The following is a 20,664-nucleotide window of genomic DNA, read 5'->3' as shown; positions in this document are numbered from 1 at the left end:
CCATAGGTTTTATGTAGATAAAGGGACATTACCCCTTGGTTTTATGTAGGTGAAGGGACATTACCCCTAGGTTTATGTAGATAAAGGTATATTACCCCTTGGTTTTATGTAGGTGAAGGGACATTACCCCTAGGTTTATGTAGATAAAGGGACATTACCCCTAGGTTTATGTAGATAAAGGTACATTACCACAAGTTTTTATGAAGATAAAGAAGGGACATTACCCCTAGGTTTATGTAGATAAAGGGACATTACCCCTAGGTTTATGTAGATAAAGAAGGGGCATTTCCCCTAGGTTTATGTAGATAAAGGGACATTACCCATAGGTTTTATGTAGATAAAGGGACATTACCCCTTGGTTTTATGTAGGTGAAGGGACATTACCCCTAGGTTTATGTAGATAAAGGGACATTACCCCTAGGTTTATGTAGATAAAGGTACATTACCCATAGGTCTTATGTAGATAAAGGGACATTACCCCTTGGTTTTATGTAGATAAAGGGACATTACCCCTTGGTTTTATGTAGATAAAGGGACATTACCCCTAGGTTTTATGTAGATAAAGGGACATTACCCCTAGGTTTATGTAGATAAAGGGATATTACCCCTAGGTTTATGTAGATAAAGGGACATTACCCCTTGGGTTTATGTAGATAAAGAAGGGGCATTTCCCCTAGGTTTATGTAGATAAAGGTACATTACCCCTAAGTTTTATGTAGATAAAGAAGGGACATTACCCCTAGGTTTTATGTAGATAAAGAAGGGACATTACCCCTAGGTTTATGTAGGAAAAGAAGGGACATTACCTCTTGGTTTTATGTAAATAAAGGAGGATCAGTATCTGGGTTTCACTGACATGGATTTCAGATGAGTCATACTTATGCTTCCTTGACGGAAAATAGATTGATATCTATATCTAAAACTGTAAGTTGTTTAGAGGGAGATCCTGAAGAACTAGACATTAATCTGAAAATAATTTAAAGCTTCAATGTTTGTACAAAATTCTATAATTAATACCAACACAATCTCTGAACACTGGTAATTATCAAAAACAAAGTAAGCACCATCATGCACACAAGCCGCTTACTTCAATGCCACATTTGACCCTTATCATGGTAAGCTTCTCCAATGGTCATGCTATCTCTGTTTACTATGAATGGAAGCACAGTTGAACTGACAAAGCAATATACACATCCACATTTGGACTCCAGGAGAAGGGGTATAAATCAGTGTTAGTGAATTTTCTGATATACAAAAGACAGCTGTTGCATAAGAGAAACCATTTAGACATAAATACTGTAGGCACCAACACACATGCTGTTTAGGTCTCCACAAAAACGATGAAACTATCTGCACCAGGCAAACATTTCACAGTGAAAATTATCTATCACATGAGAAAGTCTGGTTTCACGTGCATAGATATTAAATAAAACATCTCATATAACATTATAAAAGACATATTACAACAAAAAACCTTTGCATGAAGAGTTAAGTTACTTCTGAACTATTCATTAATAATAGCATTAAGTAAAATAAACCCCGTTATTACATAGATTTATTAATCAGTGACTAACAGATTTTTCATGAATACTGGATGCCAAGTAAACATTAGACTTCCTGACTGACCAAACAGTGTCATAAATGTCTATCTCTCCTCTGTAATTTGACTACAGCAACATGAATTCAAACAAATAAATTCAAAACAATCCCAAAAACCAGAAATTTAATCAAACTTATTTCAAGAAAAAAAAAACTTCATAGTTTATCACTTTATAAAATTATTGCATACAAGACGGTTTTAACTTAACAAATTACTTTCTAAATCATGTGTCAAATACATGTGAGGAAGCTTGTGTCTGTACCCCAAATCAGTTTCTACCCGTATATACATATAATACACAAACACTGCTATGTCACTAAGTAACCCTGTGGTTTCTGGGCAACTGTTGAGTTTTTGAAGCAGGCAGAACAATAAAATTGAGTAGCTTCTGTTCCAAAAAAAGTACAACCTGCTGTTCGACAGGGAGCCCCTACCCCTTTGTTAGCTGTGTTGGCTACTTTGGGTTGAATGACCGATGGATGGACAGGTCCTGGTGGGTTGGGAGCTGTTATATGTCCAGTCATTCCAGAGTTGGCGGTAGCCATTCGGCTTTGGCCCGAAGGGTTAGTTGCTGCTTTGGTATGAGTCTTGTAATCCACATTATCATAATCTGGGGATGGAGTTCTATCGCGGGCCAACATTACATTTGAATGAAGTTTATTGTTCAGCTGTGAAGAAAGTAGACCAGACTTTGATGCCAATAATTTTGGATCTGGGATAAATGCATCATCATCTGCAACCTCATCTTGTGATATATAAAACATGGACTGTCCACATTTCTTTACAACTTGTTCAGAGTTTTTTGACAAATTTGGAGGGTTGGTAGACTTATTGCTTGATTTCTCCTTTTGTAACGCCTCGAGTCGTTGCTCAGAGAAACACTTAGAACACAGGTAGCAGGTCTCTGGATTGCCATACATGTTGCAATCAGAGGTAACACACTTCGTCAGATGATCGCCATCAGCATAAGTACCAAGAGATCTTCGCCGGATTTCCTCTCTGCTGGGTCTCATCAGCTCTTGATCCTGCTTAAATCGTAACTCGGAGTCTTGAAGATAGTTGTTGATCATGCGTCTATGAGTTTGGCTTTGAGATACTGAAAGTTTGGCACACCACACAAATGTCTGCTCTTGTTCTGACATGGCTGCTATGGTGAGTGGCACTTTTGTACTTTGTGTAACACCACCTACTCGTTTTCCCTTCTCTGAATCTGGCCCCATTGACTTGAGCGCCTTCCCCACACTTCCAAAGTTCTTGCGCAACTTTTTACCAACACTTTTTCCTAAACTTCCAAACTGCTTTGTCATGTTCTGAATCTGCTGAGACATCTTGCTGTCACGCTTCTTGTCCTTACCAATACAACCCAAATTTTCATCCGACTCATATGACCCTGTCGAGCGAGCATCACTATCATAATCACTCTCACAAAGAATTGGCAGTTTATCCATATCCAAGAATTGCTGGAGCAGATTGATGCGATCCTCTAGACTATTACAAACACTTACACCAATACAATTACTGCGACCCCAATCATACGCTGCACCTGGGTCCACCACAAAATGTAGAGGTAACAAGCCAAGGTCTGGTCCAACCAAAGGAACTGCAGCTACAGGACAACAGAAAAATAAATATACAGTAACAGTATAACTATGTACACAACATTACATATATAAATTGGACATTACATCTTTCTACTTTGGATGACTCAAAAGACACTTTACTTCCACACCTCTAAAAACTGAAATTGAATTCTTCTCTTTTTGTAAAATTTAGATTTCCACAATAACTAAAGTTTCTCAGAACACCTCCCCCCCCCCCCCCAACTCCCCTTCCCCACCCAATTTTGTTTCCTCTGACATTCATCTTTTCACTTCTCTGATTTTATGATGTCTTCGAAATTGAAATATCATTAACAATAAGGTCAAGATTTAGTAATGCTGATTCTCATGGAAAGAAAATCTACAGGAGAGCTAACATTTTATATTTTTATTTGGGTTTACAAGCCTGATCTTGTAATGATGGTTGTTTAATTTTACATACTTCAGACAGGAAAATGTCTATAAGACATTAAACACTTCCAACATCCAATGCAAACCAGAATACAATGGGGTAAAAATATGAAAGAGATCTGTATAGAGGTTGTCTAAATATCGAATGGGATGGACAGACATGGTTAACACCACAAGCCCCACCCATAAAATGGAGATGGATAAATCACAAGCTGCAAAATCACCTGGAAGAGCAGATTTATCATCAGTTGGTGGCGAGCTTTGTTTCTCCATAGGCACTAGAGCTGAGAAGTGAGCAGCATCATAGGTAAGCAACAGTGGTGATCTGTAGCATGACTTTGCCTCAATTTCTAAGGGAAGGTAAATGCCACCAAAAGGTATTGGAGCGAGAGCATCCCCATGGGAATCCTTGAGAATGGTGTCAGCCACGACTATGATGGCTCGTTGTAGGACATGAGCCAACACAAACACATGGAACTCCTCCAGACTTTCATATACAACAGGGGTGGATGTTTCTCCTCTGTAACAGTTAGTGTAACAAAGTTTTCTTTTATCTCAGTTTTAACACAAACCTTACTCAGCTGTCACAAAGGAGTAAAAATTAATATTTTAATATATTCAGTTCTTCTGGTCCAAAAATAATTAATTTTTATATGAACAGTATAATATGTTGGTGCCTCACATGTGGTATTCAGTAGCTGTAACTTCAACTGCAAACATACTCATGATTGCTATGGACGTGAATTTGTACTGATGACATGACCAGTACTGACCAAGATATAAATTAGATAGAATTTTCAGGTAAGACTTCTGTAAATCTAGACTGAATACCACATGCATCCACCACACAAGAACATATAAACCATAGTTTAGTGCTAGCTTTCTAGGTGTTGATATCAAACTTGACCATACAGATCAGACTAAGCTGGTTTCTTATTACACATTGCAGGCAATCTTAAATTTTCAAACAAAAGATCCGAGAGGCCAATCTGTGATCATGACAAAAGGCAATTTGAACAATACGCCATCTTATCATGGTGGGCTAAATATAATGATTTCTCAGACATTGACAGTTTTAAACCTATCACAACACTCCATGGTCCATCTGAAACTGATTAATAGTGAGAGTAGATGTTTCATATTCATTAAGTTATATATAAAGTTAATTCTTTCTTACCCCTGAGTAATGGCACTATCGCAGCAACTACTGCTGCGACGGGACATGCCGGGGAGGGACCTTGGACGACTCGATGCCAGCCTCAGGATGCCTTTCCATTCCTGCTGCCATTCTTCCTCAGAGAATATAAGACCAGACTGTAACATATTGAACACCATTAAATCATAAAATATCTATATCAACCTTTTTGTAAAGCTTGTCATATGCAAGTTCTTGTGGGCTGGGTTTACCATTCTGTAAACAGCCACAGTCATTTGGAGCTGCAGTTTCTCCTAGTAGTAATCAGTGGCTAATTAACTGAATATCATAAGGAAGGCCAAATGTAAGTTGTCCAATACATTTTTTGAAAATGTTGTGCCACAAAGATGCAGCACTTTACAATCCATGAACTAGAACCATATACTTTGGATCTTTCTATGGAGATTAGTTTGTATGAATACATCATGTATTTAAGGATAAGTTTTGCATTTTATTTCAACAACAATTATACATAAATGCAACAAATTTTCACAGCATGACATTGAATTCCAAGACTTTCCAGGAAAGGGCTGTAATTCAAGGACATTTATGAGCATACAAACCGCATTTGTAAAAATATTAAACCACTGATATATAGCAAAGAAAATGAAGATTTTGTTATTTGCGGCTATTATAAGAACTGCAAACTATTATAGGTACTGTCAATAGATCTAGAAATAACACAAATATAAATTCTATCATCTTTTTCTATTTTGAATTTTTAAAAACACATAATGTGATTAAGGAGCAACCATGACGTATTAATGCTTTGGTGTATCTAATTACACTCCAAACACAACAGCAATGATAGTTCAAACAATGTTTATAAACCTACCTCTTTGTTAACCTGTGTCTGCTGCCACCTCCAACGTCTGTAGAGAGTCTTGCTGTAGGTTTGTTGTGTGAGTGTGTCATACAGGGCTTTCCTTAACATCAACTCACGATCATGGATTCCCCACATGGCTGTTATGATAAATCAGATCAGGTCAAAGGGAGACAACTTCTGTACTTTTTGCTAGTAACATACTTTCAATTCAATGATTTCCCACAGGCATTAATATTAATTAAAAGCTCTTTATTGACTTCCTCTCACATAGATGGTTTATTTACTGCAGATCAGATTCACATACACGCTATCCATCACATGATTATTCACACTGTGAGCATAGGCAAAACTATTATCTATTTCAAAGCAGATATTCTTTGTAATAGAGAAATTGATTATTGACTGAAAAGATGGTCATCATAAAAAAGTAACAGAGGGATAAATATTGGAAAATAGTCTTGTAAATGTTCTCTGCATAGACTCTTAGAAAACTCCTATTCTACACAAAGGAAACTGTAACTGTTCTCAAAGTTTGAAATATCTTCTGTTAGTATTTACCACAATATCTGATCCATACATCCAAATCCTGTTTTCAATACAAAGTCTTACAGGGAATTATATGTCAATCAATTTTTATTTTTATTCTAATACATATAATAACCAATTTTATCTTTCAAAAGTAAATGTTGGATATCTGATCTAAAATATGTCAAGTACAGTAATATTTTCCCCAAATTACCACTTATCAGATTACTGATGATAATGGTAAAATCTGATGAAAACATTATATGTAAATATTAAATATTATTGCTAAAATTCCTACCTAGTGATGCTGCATGTAGTAGACAGTTGCCGTCCCCCGAGGTGGCCATAGGAAGGAGTCGTTGACAGATCCCCATCTCTGCCCACCAGTTTAGTCGTCCTGGCAATTATATAAAAAATTTCGAATTAAAACAGGGTTTGGACAAAATTTTCATGTTTTCAAACTCTTCTTTGTACAGGTTATTATCATGAATATAAACAATCCTTTTCTTTCGGGAGGTACTTCACTATTCCACAGACCCACAGACTTGACATGACAGATGTGTCACATTTCAATGATTCCTTAAGAGATGGTGAAGCTTCACTTACCTGCTTGTTCCAGGGACACTAGAGTGGAGGTTTCAATCAAGTCTTTCTCCAGGAAAGCACGATAGTCGGAGGAAAAGACAGTCAGATCCGGTAAGACAAAGGTTTGTACATACATATGGTCATGACTGTCCTCCTCTATGTCATGCAGGAGGCTGTTCCTGGTTGCACTCACTAAGGATTCATTCTCAACAATCTTAGAGAAACCACGCTTCAAAGGTCGGGGGGCTATAACATAGTCAAAACTTCAGTAAATGTATCATCAAACAGTTCATAAACATTGATAACTGTAGGTATAATACAGTATGAAGAGAAAGGTAACGTGATATTTAGAGAAAGGTAAGGTGATTATTTCAGGAAATAACATACTAAAAAAAAAAAAAAAAAATCATTACTTGGATGCATGGTACCAAGTTTTGGTCCAAAATAGATATGTGGTTAAGAATAAGGTTAAGATCAACCACCACTGTACATCCAACAACTTAAGAATCTAAAAGCAATAGACTGTTAACAAAAGAGACTTGAGTAAGTTAATAAATGACTTTAAATTCTGTTTCATTTTTTGATCAAAGGACAAAGATCCACATAAGCTTTCACTCACATGATGGTGTGACATGTGCTGTCTTGGTGTCCAGACCTCCTGTAACCCCTGACTCTCCCTGGTCCCCTGTGGGTGTCGCATCACCTGACCGAGTTTCGTTGATAGATTTAGCAGATGAGGAGTGTTTACCAGTGGTTACTATCTCACTGACTGGCCTCTGTATAGATGTGGTCTGGCTTGGTGGTAGTGAGCCTCCTACCATTTTAGACGGTGATCCCCTATTGTTCTGTAGGATCTCACTCTGAGGTCGAGGTGCATGAAGTTTTACTCCTGGCACTTGACTTTGTTGTTTATCCTGAGATCCAAATCCTGATGTATGTTGATTTCCAGACTGCATAGAAGTATTGGACCGTTTCTGACATTCAGTCTCCATTGCTACATGATGGCCAGGCCCATGGACATTGATGACTGATATTTTCTGTCCAGGAATGGACCCTATTCCAGATCTGATCTGACCATTTTCAGGGCTACTCGACAGAACATTTGATCTTGAGGTGATCTCTGGGTTCTTCCCTTGCCCAGACATATGCTGACTAGGTGTTCCCTGATAGGAGGTAGTTTGCGGTTTGACTACTTGAACTTGGAATTTGCCGTGGTCACTTGTTAGCCTCCCTTGATCATTATACAACTGATTATGTTCTCGTTGAAACCGACCTTGATCACTGGGCAACCTATTTTGATCCCCATGAAACATAGCATGGTCACCTGGAATCCTGTTGCGCTCTCCAGACAGCAACCCTGGATCTCCAGAAAATCTCTCATGGCTGCCCTGAAACCTGCTTTGGTTTCCTTGGAATCGACTTGGGTCTCCATAAATTCTACTCTGTTCCCCAGGATGATCCCTGTACTGTACTTGTTGACTGACTGGTCTCTTGACTATAGGAGGTGGGGTGGAGGTGCGACCTGCTGCCTGTGACAGAGGACGTGATTTCTCCACTTGTATTGGAATTATCCTCTCTTGTTGTGAATGTGGCCCATGGTACATAGCTGAACTCCTGGTGTACGTCTCTTGTCTGGGCTGTCCACTTGAGTACCGCTGAGTATTGAACACGTTGGAAGGGTGACCACTTTGCATCCCTGGATTACTGGACATGTGGGACGGCTGACTGATGGTCATTCCTGGACCACCTGATGAGCGGGACGGCTGACCACCCGTAATCCCTAGACCACTGGACAGGCGGGAGTGCATCGGTGGCTGGACGGGTTTGATCTTGCCAATTTTGACCAAATTGTCAAACATGCGATAGGATTCCACTAGGTCCCAGTCAGTACCTACAACAAGCCAATATGTCAACAAACTTAGATATTTAAACAGAATCTTCCATCAGAAAATAACATATTAACATTAGTTCCAAGAAGGCCTGGGGTGATATTTAATGTGTCAGAAGTTCACATTTTTGCCATGACCTTGATCTTGGCCTAGTTTTTCAGAAAATTATCATTTAGATTTTAACATATTTGACATCTGACTCTGTGACAGGAGGTCTATAAGTAGGTCAGTTCATTGAGATAATTCTATATTATTTAAGACAGAGGTTAGTAACTCAATTTCCTATTGCTAATACATAAACATTTTCAGTATGATCTAAGAAAGTACTATTGAAGTCAGGATATTCGGGTCCTTTTCTGGTGTAGAATTTGAAGTGTTCATGCACTTTCCCATATACAGAAGCTCAAGTACTCTGCTGATAACATTGATTAATACACATTTAATTTGTAACCAATTTCCACCAAGCTATAAGAAACAATTGGACAATGGAGACCTAATTCCCCTACAATGAGATAGCTCTTCAGTGTTAGAGATAGTAAATACAGGGATCCTTGGGTGGATACCTAATGGTATTTAGTAGTCCTCATCCTGAAAGGCTTTCAGCAAATGGAGTAGAAATGCGGAGTAAACAATATCCGATGAATGCAATTGAAGCTGTTTTTAGCCATAGACCTCCATAATGCAATCAGTCAATGCCTTGCAGCCACTCAAATGTAGTAATAATTTGAATTCACATAAATTGCCACTCAGTCCCTCCATAAAACAATACAGTATAGTAGTAGCCACTGTTAAGCAAAGCTGATTTGAATATATCATAATCACTCTATAATACTATACAGCCCATACTTAGAAGTAGCCACAGAAATGTAAAGCTAATCTGAAGTTTCTTCTATGTTAGTATACAGCAGTAATGGCTATAGGAACAGTTCTTAAATGATCATATTTTAGCAGTGATGGCAAAAACACTACTCAATTCAGTTTCTTAACATAAAGACAAAATTTCAGCTCGACTGCACAAATGGAACTTGAGTTGAAGTATAAAATAGGTAACAACACTTTGTCAGGACAATCTAGCGAATCATTTCAGGTAAGTTTCAGCTCAATCTCACAGATCATTTCAGGTAAGTTTCAGCTCAATCTCACAGATCATTTCAGGTAAGTTTCAGCTCAATCTCAGCTTGTAAAAAGTTGAAAATGTAAAAAAAATTATACATGGCAACAGATGAAACATGATGGCTGTAGGTCAATGTGACCCTTCCATTCAGATGACCTAAAAACTGAAGGAGCAAACACTGTGCTGAAATGTCTCCCAACCAATCCTAATACAAGGTTGTATGTGGACCAATACCAAACACTAGCCATGGTAATTGATCCTGCCACCAAAAATGTGTCAAAGAAGCTTACGTGACATAGAGGTGACTGACAATCACAAAATGTTGTATCACACAATTTACACAGTAACAGTTGTGAGAACTCCAGAGTCAGACATTGACAAAAACATCCATCAATGACTGTCAAAGATTTATGACAAAATATTTACATATATAGTAAATGAATCCACATGTGCAGTTGTCACATAGTAGCCAGTAATCTTGTCTGTCAAAAAAAAAAAAAGACTCACTTCATTCAGTCAGCTCAAATCTTCAGCTTAGCCACTTAAGTATTGATTACCTTTTTCATATGACCATCTCTGCCCATAGAATTGATTTTATGTGTGGTGGGTATCACTACATCACAGCCGCACTACTGCACAAGGCAAAGTGATCACTGTTTCACAAGTCCCTCCTCCCAATCAATATTCACCTATGACCTGTGTGTTCTTTACGAGTGGGCCAGGTCAGTTCAGCTTATCATGAGGAAATTGAAAAAAAAAGATAAGTTAAGAAAAAAAAAAGACAGGAATTATTTCCACTTTGCTTGAAGTTGATTACTTGATTCCATCACAAATCTGGTACACGCATTTTCTGTTTTGAATTTGGGTCAGTGCTTAATTATCACAGAAGCCAAAATATTTTCTAGTCCTCAATTAAATCAGGCTTTGAGCAATTTGAATGTGATCATACACAGAACATCAATTTACTTAATGAGGTCTTATCATGGTTAAAATTGAAATACTGATACGGAGACAATTCAAACACTTTAATAGTTCATCTGCTTTTTCTCTAGTATCCATGTTTTTTTCTAAAATCAATATATGTAGGTCAAATTTAAGCTTATCACTGCATGTTTATGTTTATTCCATTTGTCCATGTAACAGATTTTCTTTATTCCAGAGAGCATCTTAACCAAACTAATAGACACAAGCTTAGCCAGCACACACTTTGGTACAATTGAATCCACCCTTCCTGGCCTAATCCTTCTTTACCGCTGGAGTCATTACTCTGTATAAAATGAATCCACCCATCTTAGTCTCATATCTCTGTACTACACAATGAGTCCAACCTTCCCTGTCCCATCCCTCTGTGTTGTACTATTGAATCCATCTTTCCTGGGTTTTTCCACTGTACCCATTGAATGCATCCATCTTGGACCCATCAATTTGTATTGTACCATGAAGTCCATCCTTCTTGGTTTCATTCCTCTGTGTCCTCTGATCAGTCTACCCTTCCACCTAATTTCGTCCCCCTGTATATATTGTACCATTGGGTTTGTGATCATCTTTACAGCTCTTTGGTATTTTACCATAAAGTCCATCCTTCCTTGTCCCATACATATTTAGCCATTGTGTTCAGTCCAAATCAAGTTGAACTTCCAAAACATTTACTAGATGATTCTGAAGATAATTTCATCACTAACAAATATATATAATTAAAACTGTATTGTAACCAGTACATTGTATATGAGGAGACATCTATACACTTTCAATCAGTAAATGTCACATCTCTCTGAATCAAGTAAGTTTCAGACCATATAAGGAATGATAACTTGACCTAAATTTTCAGCTCTGTGAACCAATTAAATTATATCTAGACTAAATCAGGTTGGTCTCCTTTATCCCTACTCAGGCATCTGGTTTAATGATGGTTTAGATTATCCATCTGGGCACTGTATGTAATCTTACATGATTCACATTTCATACTTGTATCATCATATTGATAAACTGATGTATAATTCAATTCACCTGCTTTACAATGGCATGAGTATACCCGAGACTTGGCTGATTAAAAATTTGTTATCAAATATTCTGTATGAATGGATTGTATAACAACAAAGACAGTGTGTTACTATATGATACTATATGATGCATTGTCTAACATACAACATTAACTCCCACATGATTAAAAAGTACAATACCAAAATCAATAGCACTCTTATGGTGCCATCAAACATGTTAAAGGATATATAACTTTGACCAAGGTGACCATGGGGATTGGTCATGTGATCATTTAACATCCAATCATCAATGACCTATGGACTTCAACTCCAAATACAAATGTGAAGTGATTATCTAAGAAGGATTCACACCTGCTGTCTCTGATTGTACTCATGGGAGCTTCTTACACAACTAGACACAAACTAGTGGTCAATGTTTGCCACAATTTTACTTGTGTTGATACAGGTGGAGCCGTGATAATTATGGTGCTGGCTACAGAGAGACTAATAAGGGGTATGATTAAGATTATGCCTGAAATGTGTGTATGCTTGCTGCTTCAGTACAAACACAAATCTGTCACTCAAATCTCAATGATTGGTATTAAACAAAATGTATAAAATTATTTTGTTGGTTATTGTATTGTTTGTAAGACCTGATTTTGAATGATCAAATGTTTTGTTCATTACTGGCTGTGTATATGCAACTACCAAATAGTGACTGAGGGTTTCTTTATTGGTTGAAAGCTTAAAGAATAGTCCAGACCTTATTGATGTCATAAAAGGGGCATAACTCCCTAGCAAAGCAGCAAAATGCAAAATGTAATGACATGTGTAAAACTATCAGTAGGTAGTGATCATGTACCCTAATCACCACATAGAGAAAGGATGATGAATACTTTTTCCTTGCAGACCGAGAGAAGGATCAACTTCTGATTCCCTGATTCCAGTGTAATCCCTCAGTAGGCAAATATGTAATAAAGAATAATATAACGACTTGTTTGATGATAAAGACCAAAACATTGTGTAACATTTACCTGGTATGTATTGCTGATATGGAAACAAAATTTTAAAGTGATACTTCGAAAGATGTGAAGGGTTAATGAGCATAGTAATAGCTATTTATCATCATTAGTATATACTGTATTATGTACACTTAACTTTTACAATAATAACTATAACACACTAAATGAACTACAGCAGTAATCATTTAGCCAATATCTCTATTCTGTATAAACCTTTCTATAATATGATACCCACTTACACAGTACAATATTTATAAACATGTATGAATACTAGTGACTGAACCAGATCAATTATAGAAACAATGGATCTTGTTTCATCTGAATAAGTCACATTTACAAATCAATGCAATACTTTAAATGAAAGGTAAACTGTGGCCTCCACCACTGCTAAACATACTATTGTAGCTGTTTTCATATCCAATATTACTCTACTTAAGTGGCATGTCAAAACGTCTTTTTAACCAACCAAGCAATGATATTTGTAATAGAATACACGGTCTACTTACAGCTGGGATGTACAATCTCCTTTCTCACACTACATTAACAGTTCTACCTTATAAAATACCTATACCTCATCATATGAATCCGTCAGCTGTGACCAACTGTAAAGGAGAATTAATAAAAAAGCTGAGGTATAAACTTTAACTGGCAGATTGTGTCCTTTATGCATGCTTGTAGTGTTTACATTATCAGTATTTACACTGTAGAATCCCCAAGTTCATGTTATACATAGAAGCTGTATTCCATTACTCAAGATACCTGCATGTCTTTAAGGCATTGAAGTTTTAATCAACATCTTTCATTTCCTCTTGTTACCAATAAAGTTACCTATTAAGTCAGCTTTAAGATCTCTTTCACCTCTTAACAAGGCATAGCAAACCATACAAGTCCCTCAAGGTTCCATCTTGACCAAACGAAGAAAATGGCCAATGGTCTAAGACCTTACAACCCCTTAACTCGCACTCATCTAGATCTGGTATCATAGTCATTTATAAGTTTGATAAAAAATCCATCCTAAAATGATTTCCCAAAGGTGGCTGTAATTTTGACCCTAAAACCTTCACACTCAACCTTGTTAGTCATTTCATGGTAATTAATTGGAAGGTGAAGTTAAATCACAATTTGTCAAGGTGTAACAAAGGTCATTATTTATTTCAATGACTCTATACTAGGATCCCAACCTGGGACCTCTGCTTTACCAGCTATATAAAGGCTGACGCTCAACCCATCAGGCTAAAGAGAGGTTCTTTCTAGCCAGGTAGAATATTGTGGCTACCATTTACCAGGGCTGCAAAGGAGTGAAGCTGCTTGAGAGCTAGAAATAGTAACTATGACATTGACCTTAAAACCATGAAATTCAAACTCATCTGAAATATAATGGTCCTGTGTGTGAAGTTCAATCAAAATCCCTCAAGAAGTTTGACCTTGACCCTAGAACCCTGAAATTTACACCTGTCCAATTATGCAAGATATAATGGTCTTTCATGATTGTATGATGTTTGACCAAAATCACTCAAGGGATGAAGCTGCTTGAGTGCAGCCAGGTATAAGTGTTACATAAGTGAAAAGCCGAACCACCCCATATCCCCTCCAGCAATTGTCACAATGGAAAAATAACTCTTGGAAATGTCCATCTGACATAAAACCAAAATACTTTAACTTTGATCAAACAGATAAAATGAAACAACACTTCTACTTTAGACAAACTTCTCCAAAACTCTTCATAATCCTAGCAAAAGACGAAACTTCATTTAGTAAAGTCACAATCTCAAAAGGTTTAAGTTACATTAAACACAACTTTCTGTTTTGATTTGAAGTGTTCCAGTCTCCAACAAATAAAAGTTTAAAAAAATAACTACCATCTGACAATAAGCCCATGCCAAGCAGGAGTAAGTCAAACCATACACATAATTGCTATTCAGTGAAATTACATTTCATTGTCCACGATAAGTTCACCCCGTGAATTGTAATTGATGTGTTGATCTCCCAAGCTTATCACGGCCAGAATACATTAAGTATCACCCAATTGAAAATACAGCATAAATGATACACGACTCATTAAAAAAGAGCCGTTTTAAAATATGTTACCTCAATAATGTTGAAAGCAAGCCAAGAGAATTTTTCTAGAAACAATCATCATAGCAAGACTGGGGTTCAAGTCATACACCCTTATACCAGGTGTGGATACATAAGTCCCACATATCGTAAGTCCCATATATCTAATTATGTCTATCATAATGACATTTTAACCTCAAGTCCATTCATATTTATACTGTACATAAGTCAGGCCCCATAATGACCGCTGAAACACTGAAATGTTTGCATCATAGGGTCAAGAGCTCAAATTCTAGAACAGCCATCATGTTTGTTTATAATGTCCACGACTTTGATGCAGCTTACAAAAATGTATTACATGATCATAGGAACCTTATCAGCATGCAATAGCCTTTGTTAATATTTAACAGTACAGACACTGATGGAGGTTGTAATACTGTACAAACAATATCGTTCATTAATATTTAACAGTACAGACACTGGTGGACAGGTTGTAATACTGATGTAATGCCAGGCCCTACCTCTGCGTTGGCAATCATTGAAGGCTCCAAACAAGTTTGATATTTTATGTATTTTAAATGACAAGCATTATCTAAAAATACATCCATGAAATAAAGGATTAGTTGTGCAAAATTCATCAGTAGAATTTATTAAATGTTACACTGACGATCTTGATAATCTACGGTTATCAGTGATTGGTATATCAAAGGTCAACAACAGTGGTCATCGTATAAGAATGGATGTGGCTTAAAAGCTGGATAAAATCATGAAAAATTGCTAAATCAGGAAATACAGTATATCTTTTACAGTGATAAGTGTTGTTAGGAAGAGTGAATACCAATGATAGGAAACAGGTTTTTCATTATTTTTTATCATGATTGTCTGCAACCTGGAAATATCAATAAGAGGTAGATGTCCTCATTCTCATGCAAATTTTATCATTGCTTGACAAATCTCTATAATCCTGGCCTTAGAGCCCTGAAGCACAAACAACATGGCTTTATAGAAAGAAGTATGTGATGCCTCACAAAGTAAAACCCATTGAAAATTATATCAACATACATATCTTATCATGGTATACAATGCTATGATAACTTGACAGGTTGTTTGATAAAACTTTACATACGCAATGCTGTCTCCACTTTGGGACAATGCACATGAACTTACACGTAACTCAACAATTACAAGTAACAATCCATGGTATGGATTGGCTAACTATGACAGCTTACCCGAGACATTTTTTTTTCTTTTACATCAGAAGACATTTGAATGTTTTAATCAATTAAATATGGGTCAAGGTCAATTTTTTCAAAAACATTGTTTGGCTCTATCTCCAGAACCCATCAGTCGTATATCATAATGAGGATTGGTTAAATAGAGGAAGTTGTTTGAAAAGTTTATCAAATTTGACATTATTGACCTTGAAATTAGGTTAAGGTAATTTTTTTTGACAAGTTTGTGAAGCTTCATCCAAGTATATGATCTGCCCAATATGATGACTGTTGGCATCTTAGTCATAGAGGACAAGTGGTTTAAAGGAAAAGTTCACCATGGATGAATGGATGCTGCACTAAAGCATAACCTCTTGCCCTTAGTTGGATTTTATTAGACTGTGTGTTTATTTTCGTGGTAAAAAAACATTTTATTTACACTTCCACACTTTATAAACCAGCATTAACATTATACACACTACTCATAAGATTCTGCTATCATTAAAAATGATATATGTACAAAATAAGCCTGCTGATAACTTCCAAATGAAATATTTATAAAACATTTTAAACAAAATGAGTAAAAACCATTGACCAGAATCTTTAACATATGATCGATATTTCTCATACAAATATAAACAGTGTCACATTGGCTATTGGGCTATGCCAAAAGTGTAAAAACTGAATGTGTTTTTATTTCAATTTATAACTCAAAGCAGGAACTGTAACTCAAATACAGGACCATTATACTTATAGATACCCCATAGATACAAACGACCAGGTCTCTGACCTCTTGCACAAGTATGTAAACAAATGTACTTATACTAAGCAAATAAAATAACACATAGAAGGAGGAAAATAAAAAAAGCAATGTTATGAAAATAAAACATATGTAAGGGCACAGGCCTGATAGATTTTTGTTTTTAATGAACAAGATGCATGATGGGACTATGTTTTGGCAGGTATATGGTAGGTTTTCACATGATACCTGATCAGTCTATATGTAACAGGACAAAGGATAGAAAGGGAATTGTAATGAAGTGTGGGCACAAAAAAACTAAGTAAATTACTTAAGAAATTGTGTTATTTAACTTTAAGTATATGACAAGAGATCCCAGAGGGATCTTGGTTCCCATCATTATTTGATCTTCATATGCTCTTTGAAAGTTGGATCTTTTCCCTTCTTTTCTCTTTTCTTTTCTGTATTTGCTCTTAATGGCAAGACATTTGAACATCCCCTTGCAGAAATAGCAATGATAATCTTAACCTGCCAAATCCAAAATGACTGTCTGGAAGCCATTTTGTTTCTTCTGATCAGTCCCAAAATCACATGGGCACAAGGAGAGACCAAAGGGAACATATACATGAAATTCGTGAAAGATCTAGAGAGTAGTTCTCAAGAAAAAGTGATAACAATTTTCAATGTAAAAATCAAAGACGGCTGCTTGCAGGCCTTTTTTCTGATCAGTGCCAAAATCAAACAGGCTCAACTAGGGATCAAGGGAAACATACACACAAAAATGAAAAAGATCTAGTGTAGTTCTCAAGAAATAGCGATATCAAACTTTCAAAGTCTAAATTGGAGATGGCCATCTGTCTGCCATTTTATTTCTATGATCAGTTCCAAAATCAAATGGGCACAACTAAGGATCAATTGGATACTACATAGGAAATTTGAAAGAGATCCATCCAGTACTTCTCCAGAAATAGTGATAACAAATGTTCAAAGTCAAAATCCAAGATGGCAGTCTGTTGGCCATTCTGTTTTACTGATCACAACCAAAATCAAAAGGACATATGGAAACCAAAAGGAACCCAAATATGAAATTTAAGAAAAATCCATCCTATACTTCTCAAAAAATACCTATAACAAACTTTCAAATCAAAATCCAAGATGGTTCCCTTTCAGCCATTCTGATTTCTTTATCAGACCCAAAATCAAATGGGCATAACTAGGGACCAAGGGAAACCTACATATGAAATTTAAAAAAGATACATCCAGTACTTCTCAAGAAAGAGTGATAACAAACTTGCAAAGTCAAAATTGAACATGGTCACCTGTCAGCCATTTTGTTTTTCTGATCTGTCCCAAAATTAAATGGACACAACTATGGATAAAGGGGAACCTACAAAGGCCATTAAAAATAAAATAGGATTATTTTTCAATCTTTTCTCTCGTAGGCAGTAGATTATACTGACATAATAGACATAAAATTTTTGAAATGGCAATCCATTTTTATAAAGCTTTGCATGCAGAGCTATAATTTGAGGTAAACCACTTCATAACGATACAATTTTTGCACAATAAATTTCATTTCAAGCATTTTTGTATGTAAACCGAAATTTCATAAACTTATATTATTTGTTATTTGTAGTTTTGCTTTGCATTCAATTAGCATAATATGAAGCCACAGTGAAAGCATATACACAACTTGGCACTTGCCGAGAGTCTTGTCCTACTTACAAGACAAATAACATGGGTTTAATGTGAAAAATCAAACATGTAAAGAAAACTACTGAAAATTTAGTCAATGTTGTAAGGTAAGATAATGGAATGAATATGAAATATTAAGGCATTTTATCTGGTGTGAAGCAAGACCTTAAAGGATCTGCTACATTGCACAGCATGCTGTCCAAATATGGTTATACATTTATGTTCATGCACACACAATGTTACTGGGCATTTTTAGGGACTGTCAATACACAGTATAGGTATCAAGTGTTGTGGTACTCATACATCTTATGAGTGTAGGATGTGGATGAAACGGAAGTAGAAGTTGTGTATGTAACCATCTAAATAAGGTAATTATATTAAGTCAACATTTAATTGTTACAAACAAACATTACTGAACTTTTAAATTCTAGTTAAAATCGTTTTATTCACAGGAAAAGTAGAAGATTTTAATGTCTTACATGTATCCATTTCTTTTCACATCCACATTGGACCCAGCCTCTCTAATTCCAGTGGGGTCGAAACACCCAAGCATTTCTATTTGAAAACCTACTTCAACCAAAGATTGGTTGAAATCAAATAATTAATACATCAAGTAGCAGTATGAAAGAAGACTAAAGAATAACCACTACTTTCCTTTTTGCTCCCTATGTCCCATACAGAGAGTCATCAGCTCCATTTCTACAACATTGAATCCCCTTTACCAATAGATGATTCAGGCCAAATTTGGGCAAATCTCAATAGACGTGACCAGTAAGAAGATGGAGAGGGTCCATGGACAGACAACAAATGGATTAGACATGTTACATTTTCTACTTTGACTTTTATTACATACTTACGTTTAAGAATGCTTGCAGCAGCCTCTAACTCTAATCCAGTTCGCTGTATGAACTGATAAAGGAGACGCTGCTGATCCATGATGCAGGGTTAGTTCACTTGAGATCCAAGGTTTCAAGGTAATTTGGTGTGAGATCTGGTGGTGTAATGTTGGTGGTACTGATTTTGCTACACGAATCTGAATCACTCTCCTTTGATATGATGGTCTGATCATTTTACACACAGCAAACCACAAGGACACAAACACTGTTCTGAAAACATACCCAAAAAAGCAAACTTATCAGTACAGTTAAGAAATACTTCAGGACAGTTTCAAATGGACTATACACGGACATCTTGTGAAGTAACACAGTATGATAAAAACAGTTTCAGATATGAACCTTGTATTTGTGCTACAAGGTATGTAAATATGGTACTATCAACTTGCTTTTTATGTCCGTATACAGGAAGCATAATAACTATAAGAGCTTAAGCCTGAGATAGCAGGTCTAGTTTAGTGATAAAAAGTTCATATTATCACACTTTCAATGGCCTTTTAAATTATAAAATCATTACATTTAAAATATAATTCAATGGAGAAATTGATGTTCTGATAAATATAGCTTACCTTCCCAAAGTATCCCCATATAACAATTACTTCTAATTTTTAATCTATTTTAAAGGGCATATTGTACAACATGAAATTTGATGTTAAGAATCTTTTGTCTTTTCGGTGGCTATATGTTGATAAACTGAGAAAATAAAATGCAATACTTCAAGTTGAAAGTAGTATATTTAGCAATGTAACAATATACATGCACATGATTTGTGCTTAAACAACAGAATTAAGTATACCCACCAATCATACAGAATATCACTGTCTCTATCCTTCCTACTCACCAATTTAAACTAGATATTTTGCATGACTTCTGTTTAAAAACATTTCTCTGATGTAAGTTTGTCTTCATCATGTGTATATACATTAAGTCACGATCTCAAGCTTTCCAGCATGACTCAGTCACCTATCAAAAACCTGCAACACTATTTAATTAGACCAACATTTGTTGAGGTCAAAGGTTCCAATTAGGCGTAGTAACACAAATATTTCTTTAAGGCTATGATAACACTATAGTCAGTGTAGCCTAACCCATCGACCCCAAAAAATTGTGCAGACTAAAAAACTATGCAAAATGAAACTGAAGCTTATTCTTATATGAAATATAGAACATCAGCTATTCTGGATGATTTTTCCGGTATCTCTCAAATGCTTGAACGAGGCTACCAGAGTGAATGTTCCAAGCACTCTAGTGAATTAGTGTTTTGGTGGCAGATACATGTTGACCTCATAAGCAACCTAGATTTAAGCATTCAATCTTGCTTTGTCTA

The 20,664-nt window shown here is 36.2% G+C and overlaps 1 protein-coding gene across 1 annotated transcript; it reads right to left on the bottom strand.

Moving 5' to 3' along the window:
* Window positions 1-1,908: 1,908 nt before the first annotated feature.
* On the bottom strand, window positions 1,909-19,380 carry LOC132553412 (uncharacterized). Its single transcript, XM_060217658.1, has 8 exons — window positions 19,302-19,380; window positions 7,360-8,631; window positions 6,762-6,986; window positions 6,454-6,552; window positions 5,640-5,767; window positions 4,787-4,923; window positions 3,834-4,129; window positions 1,909-3,206 (listed from the first exon to the last, which is right to left on the bottom strand). Exons 1-8 carry the CDS (start codon window positions 19,378-19,380, stop codon window positions 1,909-1,911), a joined length of 3,534 nt encoding a protein of 1,177 aa, XP_060073641.1.
* Between the last annotated feature and the right edge of the window lie 1,284 nt (window positions 19,381-20,664).

This window comes from Ylistrum balloti, unplaced genomic scaffold, assembly GCF_031769215.1.
Source record: "Ylistrum balloti isolate Yb309-2 unplaced genomic scaffold, AGI_CSIRO_Ybal_v1 Utg370324, whole genome shotgun sequence".
Classification (NCBI taxonomy): domain Eukaryota; kingdom Metazoa; phylum Mollusca; class Bivalvia; order Pectinida; family Pectinidae; genus Ylistrum; species Ylistrum balloti.
The sequence above is the reverse complement of the archived record's forward strand: the minus strand, read 5'-3'. Positions and strand labels throughout refer to the sequence as shown.

Coding starts and splice junctions, on each gene's coding strand:
- LOC132553412 (XM_060217658.1), bottom strand. CDS start 19,380: ATGGATCAGCAGCGTCTCCTTTATCAGTTCATACAGCGAACTGGATTA. Junction 6,987..7,359: donor AGCACATGTCACACCATCAT/GTGAGTGAAAGC, acceptor ACTATGTTATAG/CCCCCCGACCTTTGAAGCGT. Junction 4,130..4,786: donor GATAGTGCCATTACTCAGGG/GTAAGAAAGAAT, acceptor TAACTGTTACAG/AGGAGAAACATCCACCCCTG.